Raw genomic sequence first — 19,230 nt, 5'->3', positions numbered from 1 at the left:
TATAGAGCAAACACTTGGACCTCCAACACTCGACTCACTGTTGAGATTCCTTTTCAAACTGCACTCACACATGTTAACATGTGTGAGGTTCCCTCCCTTATATGCTATATAAATAAAGTGGATTGGATTGGATTAGACCTTACAGAGAAACAAATTCAGGAGCTTACAATGTTTGAGTTATGGTATGTTGGAGGCTTGGTCATTGCAAACTGGTCTGATTGGACCAAAGGAATGCTCAAACGCAGAAAGACAAGTGTATCAAAATGGCTCTTTAGATGTATTTAATTTAAAATATAGTGTTCTGTTACTTGAGGCAGCATTGCAATGAAATTGACTTGGATTATTGTGTTTATATGATACCTCCTCCCTGTGGTCAAACTGAGCCATTACATTCTACAGCTTTGGTTATTGTAAGTTTTTGAGCATAAAACTGAAAAGTTTAATATTTGTCTAATAAGTCTGTATCATTCCTAGAAGCGCAAAACCAGTGAACACAAAACAAAACAAAAGGGGAAATAGCTGCATGCTTGCTGGTGATTTTTTTTCTTTGCTTTTGTTGAACTTTTTTGGTATTTTTAGTTTGTTTTTAGCAGCGTTTAGAAGAGGATTTAAATAGTCCGTAATGAAATGCTGCTCTTTTAAGTACATCTTGTTTGGTGAATATGCCAACCGTTTTCTTGTCTAACTATTTTCTCTAAAAATGATACAAGATTATGTTTTGTCTGTTTAACAGTTAGAAACCTCAAAATACACAGTTTGTGAACCAGCGAGGCAACTTAAATAACTGTATTTACCTAAATGTTTTTAATTTAATTACAGCACTACATCACACATCTTCAAAGATTCATTTATTTTTTTCCAGTGACAATGATACAACACAGCACAGACAGATCCAGATAATTTAGTGAAGAAAAAACACTGATGCTTTGGTTCACTCTATTTACCTACAGTAATGAGAAAAGTACAGTACTGAACTTGCAAGCTGTACATACATGCACTGACATTATACTCTAGAAAATACTGTATACAGTATATCCAACACCATTTAGCCAAGAGGCATACATAAGCAGAGGAGAGCCACTGTCCCTCTGGTCCTTTGTCTTGAAATCAACAACCTAAAAAAATGCCAAAGTAGATCAAACAGTTCTCAGATCAGAAAATCACCACACAATGACTGAATTAATTAATGAATTACAACCTCATAATTCTTTACATCTACAATCAACAGTTAGAAATGGAAGTGTAACAGGTATGCAGCAGCATAGTGAAGGAGGTCATTTTTTCATTTACAACATAAATACAATATTGAAGAGTGACTTGGCTACATTAAAACACCAATAACTTTGGTGAGTTGCTTAAGAGCTTCTGAGAAGTCTGGAAACACCCTGAGCCCACAGTAGGCTGGATTTCCAACTCAGACAGTGAGCCCCGGTCACAAACACACCGTGTGTAAATATGTCGGCAATAGCAGCGTCTCCAGAGTGGCTCGCTGACGTTACAGCACTTCAGCAAACTGGTGAAATATAAGGTTTGTTTATATCCACGATGTAAGCTAAGGTAAGGTGGTAGCTGCACAGATGGGTGAAACACAGCTGTGGAAACATTTGGAAACATTTTCAGTTTACATTCAAAGTCGTTTACTTCACTCTACGCTAAAGTTTACCAATTCTTACTGCTCGGGACCATGAAAGTAACACTGTATAAGTTCTGCTGAACAGCAGCCTCTGTGGCTACAAGTGGTAATTAAAGGATTCTGGTGATTAAACTGAGCTCTAAGTTTGAATGATGAAGGGCTCTTGAACCAAACGCAGCTGTTCTAACACCATCACCTCAGTACAACCCATCTGCTCTACTGGTCACCGACACAGACATGTGGGCATCTGAAATGTGGGAAGCATATTGTGTCACTCCCTGCTGTTAGTTCAATATCTTAGTACAATATAACTTAACTCATCTTTCTAAATCTCTTGGTTCAACAGCTAACTCCTAGCTGCTAATATCCTTTTCAAATCTGTTAGCACAACAGAGAGCAGTGGTTTCTGTCTCTCCTTGGATCACGGTTTAAAATACTTAGTTCCTCATCATTAATGGTATTTGTAATATTTGTAAAGTCTTTTCCGATGCAAGAACAGATTTCTTGGAGGGGAAGTGGCACATACGCTTTCCCGATCATTAGTCAGTATACCATCTAAACTATTTTCATGCTGACATTTTAAGGGAAAAACTGTTGCATACTGTAGCTTTAAGTATTCATTTTTATTTAGAGGTTGTCCACATAAAGGAAACCTCAATAGTCTAAGTAGTCTATATGTTTTCTTGTTTCAGAGCTTGTCCATTTGTTTGGAGGATCTAATAAGTTGTCACTGTCTTTAAAAACTAATGTTGGAAAAGTTTAAAATATTCCATAATATATTTTCTCCTTATCTTTCACACTCACTGAGAGAGTGACTCATCTTTCACTCCAAGGCTGTTTTTTTGAGCTACTCTTAATACATTAGGTTCTTTCAAGTACTTTATTATAACTACACACTATTCTTAGTAAACCTGTGAAGACACTCTCCTAAAATTGCACAAATAAAAACAAAAGCTAATTTGATGTCTTTTTTAGACTGAGTCTCAGCGGATAGATTAACACAAAGCCTAATTAGCAGCTGTATTTTATAGTTTCTGGACACCCATAAGTCTAATCAAATAATAACACGGACCTGTACCTGTTCATACAGTGTTGCAGACTCCCATTTTTCTATTTTTCCAAACAGCATTTGACTGGGGGTGGATGTAGTTGGGTGAGGCATGTTTGATTACTGTACATATGGTACTTGATTTGGAGGAATGTCTCTTTATGCCTTTTTCTCTTCAGCATAACAGTACAGTTTAGGACTCTTCATCGGTGGCACTGGGGGAGCGCTCCTACAAAAAAGGGCAAATAATTATTTTTAATACCTGGACCCAGATCTAAAGCAAAATGCCCAATATCAGTCTGTTAAACCTTCATTATCATTTGTTTTACATGGTCTAAGGTCTTAAAAATAATGTTTTCAATTCAGTCAGGTTTCTGATATAATCTGTAAATGAAAAAAAAATCAGCTAAGGAAAATGACAACTAAATAGTACTTCAATTTGTACATCTATGTAGTCCCTTTGTTTGACTACTCAGTTGTTTCCAGTCTGCACTGAAGTTGTGCTTTTTGCTAAGTTACATCTATATATACACAGATGGAAATACCTCTTCCTGCTCATCCTCAGAGTCATCATCACTGACAACAGGTTTGGCTCTGGTGCGTCCTGTTCGTCTGCTGCGCCCCTTCCCTCGATCTCCACTTTTATCTTTCCTACCCAGACGGATTTTCACTTTCACCGAGCGAGCTGTATGTAAAAAGAAGGAGGTTTAGAGTACATAGACCTGACACTAAAACTAGGCATGATGAAGAATTTCACTCATTTGAAGAGCATGAGTATGACACAGTGAATGAGACAGAGATTAACTGACCATCACAACACATGACACCACTGACTGACTAAAAGATAACAAAACAACGAACTAAAATGCAAAATCAACTTACAGACATGCTTACATTCAGATTCTGATCCTTCCTCCTGCTCTTCTTCCTCTTCATCACTCTCTTCTCCATCACTTTCCTCCTCCTTCTCAATCTTTTGCCTCAAGCTGGTGAACACCGACTGGAGCACAATGGAGTCTTCATATATCTGCCCCGGTAACAGAAAACAACTCTATATTATGATCACGTACATTACATTTATGTAAGAGTAAAAGAATATTACCCAACTGAGCTTTAATCAGGGATGTTCAACATCTATCTCTACCTAAACAGTATATAATGGAGACAAAGAAAGAAGGGCCTGTGTCATGGGGGAATTTTTAAAATAAGAGACCTGTCTTACCAGTGATCCTTCCAGGTTAAAGGTCTGAGCATTCTGGAATAGCAACATGACATCTCTCTCTAGGTCGCCCAGACTGCGGTAGCGGTGACTTCGAATCCTTTCCTACAGTAGAGATACAACTCATTTTAAATATAGCCTATAAATGTGTCAGGTCTGTTGTTGGTGTTCCTGTATATTTAGCCTTTTCTGGAGCACTGAAAGAATCTTACTGAAAGGAATGATCCTTCCTGCGATTACCTTGATCTTTCTGAAGTCCACTGGCTTGCGTATCAGTTCATAGTACTCTGGCAGTTCTTTCCTAGATGGCAGCTGGATGAACACCTCGCTCAGCTGACGGCCACTTGCACTGAAGAAGATGGCATCATCGGGTTTAGACAAAATACACCTTTGTGTAACTTTGTCAGCTTACCAAGAACCAGTTTCCTCTGCCAAAATCCGAGACACACGTTGCATCCCTTCTCCCGCTAGTCACCTGGCAGACATCACACCTGGCCCAGAATACGGGCCATGGTCATCAAGGCTGGCAATCCACCAGGCTTGGCTCCAGAGGTAATTGAAAATGGTTTCTCTGCCCGTTTTTACCAATTACAGGTTTAAACACAGACCTGAAGGTGTAAAGACTAAAAATTATAACTGATTGAATGCTAGAGTTGAAAAAATGTTTTAAGATAAGTTGGTTTTGATGCTATTTGGTGGTTTTGAGATTTTGCTGAGACCAGACTAGATGTTTGGTTATTTACAGTTTTACTATGATTTCTAATCTTATCCCAGGAAATGTAAGCAGTTATGAAAACTGTAGCAGGCATTTGTTCAATGACTCTATGACTTACCTTTTAATATCATATTCCTGCATTTGGCCTGAAAACTGCAGAGTTGTGTAAGGTGACAGTAAACTAAAAGGTTGAAAAGCAGCGCTTAATGTAGAAGTACTATACTGACACAAAATACTATAACTATAGGCATAGACAATACTATAGGCACATGAAACCTTTCTTGTGAACGACTCACAGGCCCCTGAGCCCTTACCATGCATATTATACTCATTCTGTGGTGTGGGTTAGTAAAAATTTCAGTGCACCTTTTAAATATGTTAATACGCACTGAAGCTATCTATTTTTCGGTGCAAACATAATAGCTGATGATTTAAGCTCATTTCTGCTACCTGTCTTTGTACTTGATGACAGCATCCACAATTTTCCTCATCTTCTTTGTAAGGGCAGGAGGATTTGGGGAGAGTTTCTCAGCAGGTGGTCGTCCCCTCTTCCTCTGCCTCTTACCATCATCGTCTTTGTCGCCACGTCCGCGCCCTCCTGAGGAGGATGAGGGACCAGGGAGATCCAGGTCACGGTCCCTCTTCCTCTTGCGGGTTGTCTTTTTGTGACGTACCTCTTCCTCCACTTCCTCCAGCGTGCCCTCCTCTATTGCCTGCACGACAAGACACACTGTGTGAGATTAAAGTACATAAATGTATATCAGAAAGGGGGAAACATGCCCTTAATTCACAAAGTACAACCTTTGTAGTATTCTGATTGCATTTTCTACTTGAGATTCTGTTTTAAAAACAACCTTCAGCCACTGCTTCTCTGTCAGTGAATCACTGTAGTCAACTTCCTTTCGCTGTCGAGAACCTCGTCCAAACATTTTCTCCTCCTCCTCCTCACAGGTGAGTCGCTCAACTTCAGCGTCATCCTTCATGATCCACGTAGGCAACTCGTCCTCCTCCATCAGACGAGGTTTTCGCCGTGGGTTACGGGCCTCCTCACGACGTCGGTCCAGGTCCATACGCTAGAGATGAGAGAAAATCAAGTACAGATAATAGTTTGGCTGTGTTAGAAAGTAGCAGTAGTTTAAATACAGATACTAACCATAAACTGGTCAAATTCTTCTTCACTCCTGGCAATCATCTGGTTGACCGTCTCATCATCTGGCACCTCATCCTCCTCCTGAATACAGCAAAGACACATTGGCAAGCAGAGCATAAGAAAGCACACTCTTTAAATTTTGTGTCGCTGGTGCACGCACACACATTCATGCGTAGACACACTTCTTGACCCCAGACCTCGTCTTGCTCCTCGTGTTCCAGGATGGCTTGCAGGAAGGCCCTGCGCTCGTGGCTGGATGACTTCTGGTCAAACATGCCAGCCTGGATGACCTTCTGGTCCACGTTTAGTTTGTATTTAGCTGCTGCCAGGATTTTCTCTTCAACACTGTTGACTGTACAGAGACGCAGCACTCGCACCTCATTCTGTTGACCAATTCGATGAGCCCTGTCTTGAGCCTGCAGGTCCTGGGAAGGCCATCAGGAGGGAGGAAGAGAAATCTTTAGGTTTCGGCTGAAATTAAACATTTTGTCGTGGTGGTGGAACCTCACCCTTGGAACGCCAACGCTGCGACAGACTTGTCAGAAAGGTAAACATCAACTGATTAACACTTCTACATTCACTTTCAATAAATGTTATAATAATATAAACATTATCATAAAGTTTCTTTCTTTCTGTTTAAGTAGCCAGAACTACCTGTGAGTGCTGTGTCCACATCACGCATTTCTTTCTTTTTTTTTTTTTTTTGGTAAGTTGAAGTGAGCTTGATTTATGATTTGTTGTTAAATGCGTTTGGTAAATTACAATAATGTGCATCACACCTGATGTGGGTTCCAGTCAGAGTCAAAAATAACGACAGTGTCAGCAGATTGCAGATTGAGGCCAAGGCCTCCAGCTCTTGTGCTCAGGAGAAAGATAAAGTACTCTGACTCTGGGTCATTGAATGTCTTCAGTAACATTCCTCTGTCCTCAGCCTTCGTAGTGCCTTCGATATAAGGAATGTGGGCAAAAAGAAGAAAGACAGTTAAAAGAAATATGATGACAGATAGGAAGCATTGATTCATCACAAACAAGGAAACATAGCTCACCATCCAGACGCAAATACTTGAAATTGCGGTATGCAAAGTAATCCTCCATGATGGTCATGAGGGAGGTCATCTGACAGAAGAGCAACACCTTGTGGTTTGTGGCTCTGAGTTTAGGCAGGATTCGATCCAACACCTCAAACTTTCCTGATGCCCGATACAGGTCAGGACTTATGGAATGGCAGGCAGATATAGTTATATATGGTAATGAGAATGTTTGTGTGTATGATCATGAATAAGAACTTACCCCTGGACTATTCCACCAGAGAATCCTAAATGTTCAGAGAAGGATTCCTTCAAAAACAATTTATCAAAGAAGTGGTTAGAACACTATGCTTTGATTTACATTCTTTTACATTTGCATTTATATGTAAATTGAATCCTGTTATCTATCATCATTGATTATAAGACACTTCACTCAAGTCTGTCAAACAAACAAGTAAGTAGACTAGAGACCAAACAAACTAGTTTTGCGTCACACTCCTCAGTGTTACCTCGATTTGCTGGAACATATACGGGTGGTTACATATCTTCCTCAACTGCATGATGGTGTTCATCAGTGTCTTTGTGCCTCCTTTACCCTGGTAATCAGAATAAGATAAATGTACAGCATGTAAATGGACATAATCTACATTTGTTTACATATAGTTGTGAAATGAGAGTCAGCCACGTAAAGTAACATATAACTTAATGCAGTGAGTAATTATGTATAACTTATATCCTAAATTCTGCAGGAAGTCTTTACAGTCATTTGATTGACATTAGTTCAGTTTCTGTATACTGTAAAAGCAACATAACCCTAAGTTTGTGGCATTAAAACAGTTTTAAAAAGATTTATGAATATTTTGTTGCTGTTCTGACAGAGCAAGCACTGATACTGACTCCCTTCTACATTTAACTCTTCAATGTTTATGCATTTATGTCTTTACCTTCTTGTCCTTCTCTGAGCCATCAGTGAGCAGGACGCCCTTGGCCTGCATGTGCCTGTACAGCACCCTCTGAAGAGATGACATGTCACACTTGATCACATATTCCACCTGATGGAGAAGAGAAAACAAATGTATTAAACAGAGAGGTGGAGAAGGGGACTTTGTCCTATTAGTGACAAGAGCATTACACTGTCCTGTCTTTGCTTTTCATGGCATTACAGATATTAGGCCTCTTCACTGCACATATTTAGGATTGTCAGTGTGACCCAGGAGGTCAAGATAGTGAACCCCCATGTCCAATATCAGGGCACTGAAAGTGGAGCTGCTAGATGGAATTCAGATCTCAAATGCTAGAAAAGACCAGATATGCTTAAATGGAGGCTTTTATATACCATCCTCTGGATCTGGACCTGTATTAATACGGTTTCCAGTGAGCATGCTGGTCTTTGCTGTATGTGCTGAAAGAGTTAAGCCATGCCTTCTCTGGAAGCTGTGCCTCCACTTCCTTCTTTAATCTTCGCAACAGGAAAGGGCGTAGGACTTTGTGGAGACGACGGATAATCAGGATTGTCTCCTCTTCATTAAGGTCCACCTGGAGAAGAAAGAGAAATTTTATATACTTGTTTGACAAAAAAGACACCAGTTGGCACCTCTCACACACTTCTTGGGATATGGGATATGAGTACCACATTCACCACATTTTCTACAGCTTTTGCTCACCTTTTCTCCAGTCATAGCAAAAGGAGCATTAAACCACTGCTCGAAGGTGCTGCAGCTCTTGAAGATGGTGGGCAGAAGGAAATTGAGGAGCGCCCATAGCTCAGGTAGTTTGTTCTGCAGCGGCGTCCCTGTCAACAGGACACGCCGTGGAGCAAGGTAGTGGGTGTTCAGGACCTGGGTCAGTTTACAGTGGTGGTTCTTCATACGGTGGCCTTCGTCCACAATCATGTACTTCCATCGGATCTAAGAGAGGAGGAGAGTACATCTGGATAAGATTACAGTACCTTATTGCTTCTAGTGCTCTGGCTTCTGGTGCACTCTGCAGTAGCGCCAAGATCCAAAAGTGGCTCATCGCATGCCACATATATGGCAGACTACACTGAAGCCATGTTGGGCATATGAGCGACACAGACGCTATACTGGGCATATAAACACATAGCATATCTAGGTGTGATGGTTGTGAATTCACAGTCTAAGCCTGTGTGCAAAGGCATATTAGTGATGTGCCCACGCATAATTCATGTCCTGATTTAAAATTAATAAGCTATTAGCATGAGCCCTGACTGTTGTTAGCCTAGCCACAGTAACAAGTCTGATTAGTTGAAAACCAAAATGTCTATCTAGTCTATCTAGATAGATAGATATCTAGACATAAAACATGTCAATTTGCCCAGGCCCAGCCTCAGTATATGCCCTGCCCAGCCTTAATGTGGTGCATATGCCCGGCATAGCATAAGTATATGCCTAGCACATCATCAATATAATCCAACATAGCAGGTATATTCCTGTGGCGCACCACATGGTCAATATTCTTGGTACAGCTTCAGTGTGGCACACCATGCGATGAGACACTTTTTGATCTCTGCTTTACTCTGTCCTCATAGCTCAGGTAGGCTCAGTCCAAAACCAAGAGCCTTGAGCTCCCACATGGGAAATTCTTGCCTGAACACAATACCCACCTGTTAGTACAGTCAGGAACCCTGCCTACATGAGTGCATAGCAGCATGATGGCCACAGAGGATAGTGGGAGTCGTGTCAATGTGTTTTAGGACCTAGGAGAGAGGACTGAGACGCAGTACATGGGGAGGTCAGATTGGCCAAACTTAAATTCTTTTTAAAAGATTTGGGGAGGTTTATGGAGCCAACAAACACAGAAAAAGCAAATCATTAACAAAAACAAATAAAAAGCTGAAGATGTACATGTGTATAGGGAAAGGATTACACTATGGCTGTCTTTATGTGTGTTTGTACATGCAGTGCATCTCACCTTGGCTAGTACTTGTTTGTCCTTGATGATGTATTCATAGGTGGTGAGTAAAACGTTAAACTTGCCACTACGCAGCTGTGGGACAAAGGCTCTTCGGGCGGCAGGAGACCCCTAAAATGACAAAAAATACATATATCAATCAATCAGACTTTATTTGTAAAGCACTTTTCATACAAAGTAGCACAAAGTGAAGTTTCAATTAAAAGCCAAACTGAAATGGTAAGTCTTGAGCTTGCCTTTAAAAATATCAACACTCTACAGCCCTCAGGTCTTCAGGCAGGCTGTTCCACAGACATGGACCATAATGGTAAAAGGCTGCCTCGCCGTGGGTTTTTGTTCTAACTTTGGGTATAATTAAATGGCCACTACTAGAATACCTGAGGGCTCTACGAGGTTCATATGATATAAGCAATTCTGGTAAATACCTTGGACTAAGACCATTAAGAGCTTTATAAACCAATAAAAGGATCTTATAATCAATTCTGAAGCAAACCGGAAGCAATACAGAGACTTTAAAATGGGTGTGATGTGTTTCCTATTTCTGGTCCTTATCGGCACATGTGAAGCCAAGTTCTGTAATAACTGTAAGTGTCAAATATTATTCTTTGGAAGACCAGAAAGTAGAGCATTGCAGTAGTCTATACTGGAAGTAATAAAAGCATGCATCAGTGTCTCTGTATCGCCATGAGAGAGAAGAAATTGGACTCTGGCGATGTTTTTAAGGTGATAAAATGTAGTTTTGGTTATGTTTTTAATGTGTGGCACAAAACTAAGATCCAAATCAAATATGACACTGAGGTTCTTCACTTGCTCAGAGGATCTTAATGCCAGTGAAGTTTTGCATTAATTATCTCCCTCTGAGCGTCAGGACTAATAATTAAGAACTCAGTTTTGTCCTGGTTGAGCTGCAGAAAGTTTGTTGCCTTCCATGACTAAAATGTTTAAAATACAGTTTAAAAGGGTATAATACATTGACCAGTGCCATCTCAGTTCTAAGATTTGTCCAAAATCCTGATTGATATGGATCAAATATACTGTGGTTGTGTGTAAAATCATTTGTCAGTTGGTTTTAACTGGGAAATAACTTTCCTAAGCATCTCAGCATCATCCAGGACAAACTTCTCTAGTGTTTCCTCACATATAAACTATGGTTCTGGGGTGTTAAAATTTATATGCTGTGACTGACGCAGATCTGATCCGATTCTCTGTATTTCACTGCTGAAGTGGGCTGAAAATTCTACACAGTTGGGGCTGGCTGACATTCTGCTAGAATTATTAAATCAGGATTAATTAGGATTAATCAATTGTGGAAAACAATGTTCTTGGATTTGTTTCAGTTGACTGTTATCAGCTTTGAAAAGTATGCCTGTCTTGCTTGTTTAATTGCCTGATCATAGATGGTTTGTTTCTCCCATAATATTTAAAAAATTCACCACTAATTTGTTCTTCCTCCATCTTCTTTCTGCTACACGACTGTTTCACTTTAGTTTCTTTTTGGATTCTTTTTGATTTCTTCATTTCTCCAGGGAGGTGTTGGGTTGTAGTTCATGTAGTGGTCTATATAGACATGTGTGTGTGTTTATTTGTGGTTACATATATGTTTTTCAAAAATGAAAATATAATTTAGAGTTTCTAGGCTCACACAGTTTTATAACATGAGTTTATATGCAAGAGGACAAAATAAATACATTTCTGTAGTGCGGTTGCAGAGCAAGCTCACCTTGTAGGACACTTTCACAACTGTTGGTGCCCACTTGTCAAACTCATACACCCAGTTAGAAAGAGTTCTGTCAATAAGAGCAGCTCATTAAGCCATTTAATTGTTTAATCATTGACCTTTTTTGTTCATTTGTCATGTTTGTATAAATAGTTCCATGATCATTAAAATACCTACAATTTTAAAGTTCATGAGGGTTAGCTTACGAAAGAGGTACAATGATGAGGTAGGGTCCATTGAGCCGTTTGTGCTCCATGAGGTATGTAATAAGTGCGATAGTCTGGATGGTCTTTCCCAGACCCATCTCATCAGCCAGGATGCCATTCAGGTTGTTGTTGTAAAGAGAAACCAGCCACTCCAGACCTTTAATCTGAAAGTCAAAAAAGTATTTATCAGCAAGAATGTCTTTCTAAAATGAGCTGTTCATTGTTGCGTGCTATGACTATGCACTACGTTGTCTACTGAAGTACTGTACAGTACGTACTCCTCATAATTAGCTAAGACACTAAACAGAATGGATAATAGTTTTTTGAAAGTTTTTTTCTGTTGTTCTGTGTCTGTGGCACTTTCTTGTTTTTCATCTTCATCTCATCTGAACATTCAAATCCACTGAAGTGTCACGCATAAGAATTACTTGTTTCATGTATATGTTTACCTGATACTGTTTGAGCTGTCCATTTATCAACAAACTGGACTGCTTCTCCACCTTCTCTGTGACAGCATGAGCCACTGAGTAATATGACTGGAGTCCTCGAGCAAACGCTGCACCACTATACTCGTCATCCACATCCTGCTTAGCATTCCTGTGTATAACGCATAAGAATTTAATTATCATGAAAATGTATGGTGATTGACACCTTTATTCAAACACCTTACAGGGATTTATAACTTTAAAATTATTTTATGGTGTCTATATGATACATAAATTGTTTTAAAATGAAAATAGGTGTAGTTGTTTGCAGTAGTTTGTGTATGTACTCACTCAATGATGTGCCTGACGTCCACCTCGGACACATCTTCGCTGTCAGGGTCTGTAATCTTTTTCTTTTCCTCGACTTGAGTTGCTGAAGGCTGAGGCTCCTCTTCTTCCTCCTAGAAGACAGCTGGTCAGTGGCAAGTTGTTTTTTTTTCCCTTTAGAATTCAAAAGTGGCTCCAAACATGTCTTACATTACAACCCACCTCCTCCTCTTCCTCCTCCTCACTGTCTTCACTGTCTGAGCGGGGAGCCACCTCATAACTGGACAAGAACATATACCCTAAGTATGTCATCCTTAGATGAAATTAACTTCCAAACCTCTGTTTCTGCCACTTTCCCTGCTAACGGGGAACAAAATTGTTGAACCAACAAAAGAATTAAGCTATGGCTAGGCTACGACAAAAAACATACTGTTACATAAAATTAATAATCCTACAACTCAGTTTTGATCAGCCTGTGTTCCAGGTATAGAAAGGATCAGCTGTGCCATTTTCTGTTAATTTTTAGCATATTAAAATAAAGAATTAGCATTATGGGTGACATGCATGTTAACAATTGCCAGATATTAACATATTTGAATGTAATATTTAAACTGTTGGCATTGTGGTTAAAGATATTAATAAAACCTGTATTACTACATTTAGCACCATAATATACATAGTTGGTGACATTAATAAGCAAACTGTTAATAACTGTTAATAAGGATGTTAGGCAATGTCAGGTAAAATGATGTAGAATTCAGTGTTTAGCACACTAATAAAGAACTAGCTTGTTAGCGGAGTGCCGTATTCAACTGTATGTTAACTTATGTTCAACATTTTGTATTTTATTATGTTGGCAACATTTTGATAATAATGGTAATTACAGTAACTGCTCCAATGCCAAGGTTTCCAAAGGACTGACCTACATTGCCAATTTCCATTCTTTTCTATACATATTTGCCTACACAAGCCAAAGTCTCTTTCTCTCACCAGTCACACTCACCCAGGGTTCATCTCCAGCCAGGTCTCCAGCTGACCGGCTTTGGGAGCATCCACCCCTGTCAGGATGTTTCCACTGTCCACATGGATGACCTTCACAGGCAGGTCACTCATCTGACTGGTCTCATCCAGAGGCTGCAAGAGGAAAAGGAGGCTAGTTAAGATTTTGCTCATACAGCAAGTTGTTTGGCTTCATTTAAACCAAAGCTGATGGATGTTGGACAGAGCTAGAGATATTTAATCTGTGCTGAAAATTTACATTCTGATCTGTTGCTGATCAACTAATTGACACACACATCCAAATATCCACTTTAACTAGTAATTATATTTATTTATATACACAAACATTTCATTCTCTTGTTTGTCTGGGCCTGTACCACTTTTGTTTAGCCCCCTTTTGCAGATATGTGGATTATCTAATATAATGTTAATGATTTCCATCAGTGACATTTGTCTGATGTAAACTGTGAATAAAATGTTCATAAACAGTGTGTAATTCCCCCTCTTTGCCAATACTAAAGTAAGAACACTAGCCCATGAAGCATTTAGCAAAATTTGATCTATGCAATATTTGAAATTAGGTCTCCATAAAGATCACAGAAAGCAACACAACAAAGAATAGTGGTTTGCTTTGTTGACTCAGCATATTAAAAGATAGGTAGTAATACATTTATTTAAAATAAATAAAACTGCCTTTAACTACAAAAAAAATGGGACATTCTGTTCACCTCTCCATCAGGCCCCAAGGCAGGAGTCTGGCCCTCTGCATTCTCCAACTGAAAATTAAGTAGAAATTAAAAAATCACAAAGATATCACACACAAGTATGTGCAAAAGTAGTACCAGTGGTAGAGAGTCTATCGATTCTGTTTTCCATACCTTCTTCTTTTTCTTCTTCTTTTTTTTCTTCTCCTTGAGGGCCTGTGCAGCTTTGTGGGCTCTGACCAGCTCTGTGAGGTTGGCAACATACTCATCAGTTTGCTGCAGCAAGTAGGCCAGACGCTTATCCTTCTTCTGGTCAATCAGTTTACGATAGCCCTCCTCATCCTCAGCCTGAGAAGATAGATGCATGTATACTGTAGACATTGTAAGAGTAAGAGGGTTTAGGTGCACGTAATGTGCTCTTTTTACCATTAGCCTTCTCATCCTCTCTTTCTCAATACGCTCATTCTCCTTCTTTTGCTCCCGTTCTGTGTTGGCATGATAGGTGGCCACAGCCTTGGTGAGTTTCTGCATTTTGCCTGTGATCGAACGATGGTACTCCTTGAAGTCTTTGGCATGCTGGAGGATGCTGTTGAGGTACTCCTAAAGATGAACGAAGAGTGGTTAAACAAAAAACCACAAGACAATAGTAAAGCCACTCGTTCAAAAGATATCTTTTCATAATATCACACATCACAGTTTGTCCTCTACCTGATGTTTCTGTCTGCGTTTGCGCTCTTGCTCAATCTTCTGCTGTTTCTCTAACTTCTCTGTAATGCGGGCTTCTCTCAGAGACTGACGCTTGCTTCGCTTGTAGGCTTTGGCATCAAGGGCAGTCTCTAGAGCTGTGTCGCGACGCATACACACCACCACCTCTTGACGCAGCTGTGGACAGCCATGCACACAAAAACACACAAACTGTAAAGGTCTCTGACACACTATGGCATCATTGTTTAGGTTGAATATAAAACTGTGAAAATGAGATAATGCCTACCTGTCTCTGGAAGTTAAGGAGTCGGAGGGCTTTGAGCTCTATAGTAGCTTTGGTACGTAAATCACCAGCCAGAGAACCTGGTAGGTTCTCCAGTTCTGCGATGCGATGGGTTATTCGAGCCTGTAACCTAAAGAAGCAAACAGCTCTGTGTTATAGTTATTTAATGAAGTACTGTTTTGTCAATGGTTTATACATGCTTTGTACATTTTGAATATCTCACGCAAGAAAAAGCTTGCGGTAAATGCAATCTACTTTTCAAATGTACCTGTACTCCCTCTCCTGCAATATCTCCACTGGGTCGAGGCCACAGGGTTTCTGAATGGGGGTTATGCGGTTCTGCTTGGCGTGGTAAGGCAACATAGGAGTTGGTTGCGCCGGCTGCCCGGGAGACTGGGTTTGTGGGGGCATTACTGGGGAGGCAGCTGGGGGAACTGAAGGGGGAGCAGGAGAGGGCCGCCCAGTGGGCTGGGGGGGAATCAGTTTTTGGGGTGCATTGGAGGGAGCTGCTGCATTCACCATGGGGCCTAGGAGTCAAGGAAAGAAAGCTCAATAACATACTTCTATACAATATGAGGAAGATAACATGAAAAGTTCAAATCATCATTATAGTCATAATTTCATACTAAGTTGCAGATAGCAAGTATTTTGTCAGCAGGGCTTTTCATATAAAAGCTTTCTACATATCATATCAGGAAAAAATTGAGGTGACCAATAACATTATTTATGGCGCTGTGCCATTTTGATGTCTAAGTCTGCTGTGACGCTGAGACAGCATACCTTTATACTGAAACTGTAACCTTAGCACTTACTAAATCCTTATACACTAATGAAGAATGTTTGAAAGGTTCCAAAAGGTCAGACAGCAGGACTACACTACCTTCAGGCCAGGATTTGGGAGGTCCATTGAGGTTTTGTCCCTGCATGCCAGCTGGAGTACCTGATGGGCCTGGTGGAGGCATATTGGGACCCATCATTCCTAAGAAACCGTACAGATTATATTATGCTTAATCACATATTCAAGCATGGCCATTTAAAAATTGGGAAGACTACTGTGGTAGTTAGTTGAACATCTGAAGAATATTCAATATTATATACATTTATGAATTTGTCTTATGAATTATTTACCCATCAGACAGTAGGCTATGGCTTACCATGAGCTCGACTGTAGCCTGAGCCCATTGGCCCAGGGCCTGGTCCTGCTGGGCCACCTCCTGGACCTCCTCCAGCTCCAGGAGCCAGGCTGGGCATGGGCTGCTGCTGCATCCCTGGCATTGGCCTTTTTCCTTGGACAGCCATTTGGAGATGGTCTGGCAGGGGCTGCCCTCGGGCCAGCATTTTATAAGCCATGATTTGTGCTCTGAGTTGGTGAAGCTGGTTCTGGTTGAATGGAGTTGGGCCACCTGGGCCACCATGCCCTCCAGGACCAGTTGGGCAGTTAGTTTCAAGGCCAGAACCAAGGCTTGGGACACCAGAGCCAAGACTGGGACCTGGGCTAGGGCCAGGTCCAGAACTGCCTGCAGGGCCAGGCCGGTTACTGGGACCCAGTGAGTGCTGATCTCCACTGGAGCCATCTAAAGGTGTGGTGGTAGAGCCAGGTCCACCAGAGGAAGAGGAGGAAGAGGATGATGGCAAAAGAGGACCAGAAGGGGGTCCATTTGAAGGGACAGGGCTGGAATGGTCAGAGCCACCTAAAGGAGAATGGTAGCCTTGAAGACAAAGATAGAGAGTAGGTAGTCTGGGAGAGAGAAGAACTCATGTGTCTAAAGAAAACGTTGAAAATATATATAAGTTAATGGGCTAATAGACTAGCTGTTTTCCGATTTCCAGTATTAATACTAAGCAAAGCTAACCAGATGGGGCCTGACATGAGAAAATATTTCCTAAAAGGAAAAAAGAATTCCCATACTAAGCCTGCAACAGAGCCCAATAAATGGTCCTTCCAGATTATTTCAAAATGGTTTTAACTCAAATGCATTGTGTTAAGCCTGTCTGTCTGTCTTGTTTACAAGGTAAAGAGTTTGAAAACAGTAGTTTATTTTTTGTGTCATAGCTTGTGACAACAAACACACTCCCTGTCAGCTACTCAGGTCACATAACCACCCCAAGAACACTTGTAGACAAGACAAGAACACTTATCTTACACAATGCTGGAAAGCATGAAATTGCTCAAGTCTACGTAACATTCCTACCTTGTGAGTGTTGGTCCAGAGGACTGGGTGGGGGCCCCATCCCACTGTGCCCGCCCTGTCTCATAGATAGTCCCTTCATCTGACTGAAGCGACTGTCTTCACTCAAGTTCTTCTCGTGAAGTGTTTCCATGGGCTGTGGGAAAACAGCCAGTGGAAAGAAAAATTAATAAAGAAGTCGTACAAACACGTTAATGTGTAATGAAATAAATAACATCAAAAATCATGCACCTTAAGTGTTTCTAATTCATCAACCCTAACAGGTCAGATGATGTTTTGTGGCAAATTTTGTATGTTTGTCAAGCATTACAACCGATTATGTCCCAACAAACAGAGCACAATATACTGTGCATATCATTGTGCACATTAATGAACAATTAATGAAATCTCTGGAGCAAACCTGGTTTACCTCTTTTGGATACTACAAGATCTCATCTCATCTCATCTTCCATTCCGCTTAATCCTGCACTAGGGTCGCGGGGGTCGCTGGAGCCTATCCCAGCTGATACTACAAAATAATTTTCCTAATTTATTTAGTTTAGAGAATTTGATAGTTGATAGTTGGTTATATCATATTACGGTTGAACAATGGCGAATGCAGTAATACCACAATAGAAATATATTTAAAATAGTATAACAATAGCATATAAAAGTAGTGTATATAATAGTATAAAAGTATAACTATATATAATGCATAGGCCTACTATAAAACAGTGTTTTATATATATATATATTAAACACTGTTTTATAGTAGGCCTATGTGTGTATATATATATGTGTGTGTGTGTACATATATATATTTATATACATTATACAGTGAATGTCAAATGAAGTGCATATCTCCATTATGTATACAACTACATATGGTGAGATTTTAATGCTGTGCTTAGTATGTCCTGTGTGTAAGTGAATGTAAAGTTTAACTCATTTCAATGATTAAATCACTTTTGTAGAACATAATTGTTGACATGGTGTTATTTAAAGGACAGGAATTCCCAGCAGTGGTGGCAGTTGTTGACGTCCTTACTTTGTGCAGAGTGTGCATATTGTCCGTGCCATATCCAGAGGGTCCTGGCTGTGAGTGTCCGGAGGAGGGTGGACCAGGGCTGGGGCCCATCATGTTGTGAGCGGAACCAGGAGAGGGCCCAGGGCTGGGGCCCAGCATAGTGCCAGGTGAAGGGCCTGGGCCAGGGGACGGACCTGGGCGAGGGGTGCCTCCCATGGGAGGATCCGGCGTTGACATTGCCCTGGATCTCCTGCTCCTAGATGAGCAGCAGACACCTGAAAGCAAAGGAAGAGGTGGACAATCATCTTTGCAAAACTCAGAAGGATGGCACCAACATGCAAGTTATTTATCCAAATAAGAATTTGTGACAGGGGTGTAGTTGGACTTTTACATTAATGGCAGTGAAGCTAGATATAGGATTTAAGCTGAGAAATAATATAGATGCACAGTATTTTCAGGAATGGGGTGAATTTTGTTCAGCGCGTATCAGATGTGTCTATTTTCTTGCTGCGCTGCGCCAATTTACCCGCTGCGCGCTTCTGCAATTACAGCTGGCGGCTCCACGCTGAACTTGAAACACAGTAAATCATGCACGTGAACCTGTGCTTTTGAGAATTGCAGACCACGAAAAGGTGTTTCGTTAAATATATATAAAAAGGGGAATGGCGGAGTGTGCTTGTGCGACTGACCTACCCGCATCAACAGGACAGGCAGTCCTGCATGAATTTCTGAGCTCCCGATCTGATATTTGTGGGCGAATACAAAAAGACGCAGCAGTTGTTGCAATTAGTATACTCACCCTCTTTGTAATCTGCCCTCAAGCGTTGATTTGTTTCACCGACGTGGCTCGAGCGCCCCCCCTCCTCCACCGCTCCAATGACCGAATGTCTAGTCACGGCTGTCCTGCAGCGCGCATGCGTGCGCACCGAGCGCAAATTCTTATTC

At 40.8% G+C, this 19,230-nt stretch overlaps 1 protein-coding gene across 8 annotated transcripts; it reads right to left on the bottom strand.

Annotated features, from left to right (window-relative positions):
- Positions 1–831: 831 nt before the first annotated feature.
- LOC125003978 (transcription activator BRG1) lies at positions 832–19,214 on the bottom strand. Of its 8 annotated transcripts, none has more exons than XM_047578255.1 (34): positions 19,085–19,214; positions 18,307–18,560; positions 17,283–17,415; positions 16,245–16,799; positions 15,971–16,069; positions 15,359–15,617; positions 15,094–15,220; positions 14,811–14,984; positions 14,529–14,702; positions 14,277–14,450; positions 14,127–14,174; positions 13,403–13,533; positions 12,610–12,679; positions 12,424–12,533; positions 12,097–12,244; positions 11,648–11,811; positions 11,445–11,511; positions 9,725–9,835; positions 8,458–8,700; positions 8,216–8,329; positions 7,738–7,845; positions 7,303–7,389; positions 7,056–7,102; positions 6,812–6,978; positions 6,545–6,708; positions 5,930–6,190; positions 5,769–5,846; positions 5,470–5,688; positions 5,066–5,328; positions 4,141–4,249; positions 3,904–4,005; positions 3,564–3,708; positions 3,227–3,366; positions 832–2,910 (listed from the first exon to the last, which is right to left on the bottom strand). In XM_047578255.1, the coding sequence occupies exons 2-34, from the start codon at positions 18,520–18,522 to the stop codon at positions 2,875–2,877; spliced, it is 5,043 nt and encodes a 1,680-aa protein (XP_047434211.1). In that variant the 5' UTR covers positions 18,523–18,560; positions 19,085–19,214; the 3' UTR covers positions 832–2,874. The 8 variants fall into 8 exon arrangements, with proteins under 8 accessions (XP_047434211.1, XP_047434213.1, XP_047434214.1 ...); XM_047578257.1 differs by having other exon boundaries at positions 5,963–6,190; XM_047578258.1 differs by having other exon boundaries at positions 3,576–3,708; positions 5,963–6,190.
- Positions 19,215–19,230: the final 16 nt, after the last annotated feature.

This window comes from Mugil cephalus, chromosome 2, assembly GCF_022458985.1.
Source record: "Mugil cephalus isolate CIBA_MC_2020 chromosome 2, CIBA_Mcephalus_1.1, whole genome shotgun sequence".
Taxonomy (NCBI): Eukaryota; Metazoa; Chordata; class Actinopteri; order Mugiliformes; family Mugilidae; genus Mugil; species Mugil cephalus.
This window is presented reverse-complemented; position numbering and strand designations above follow the sequence as displayed.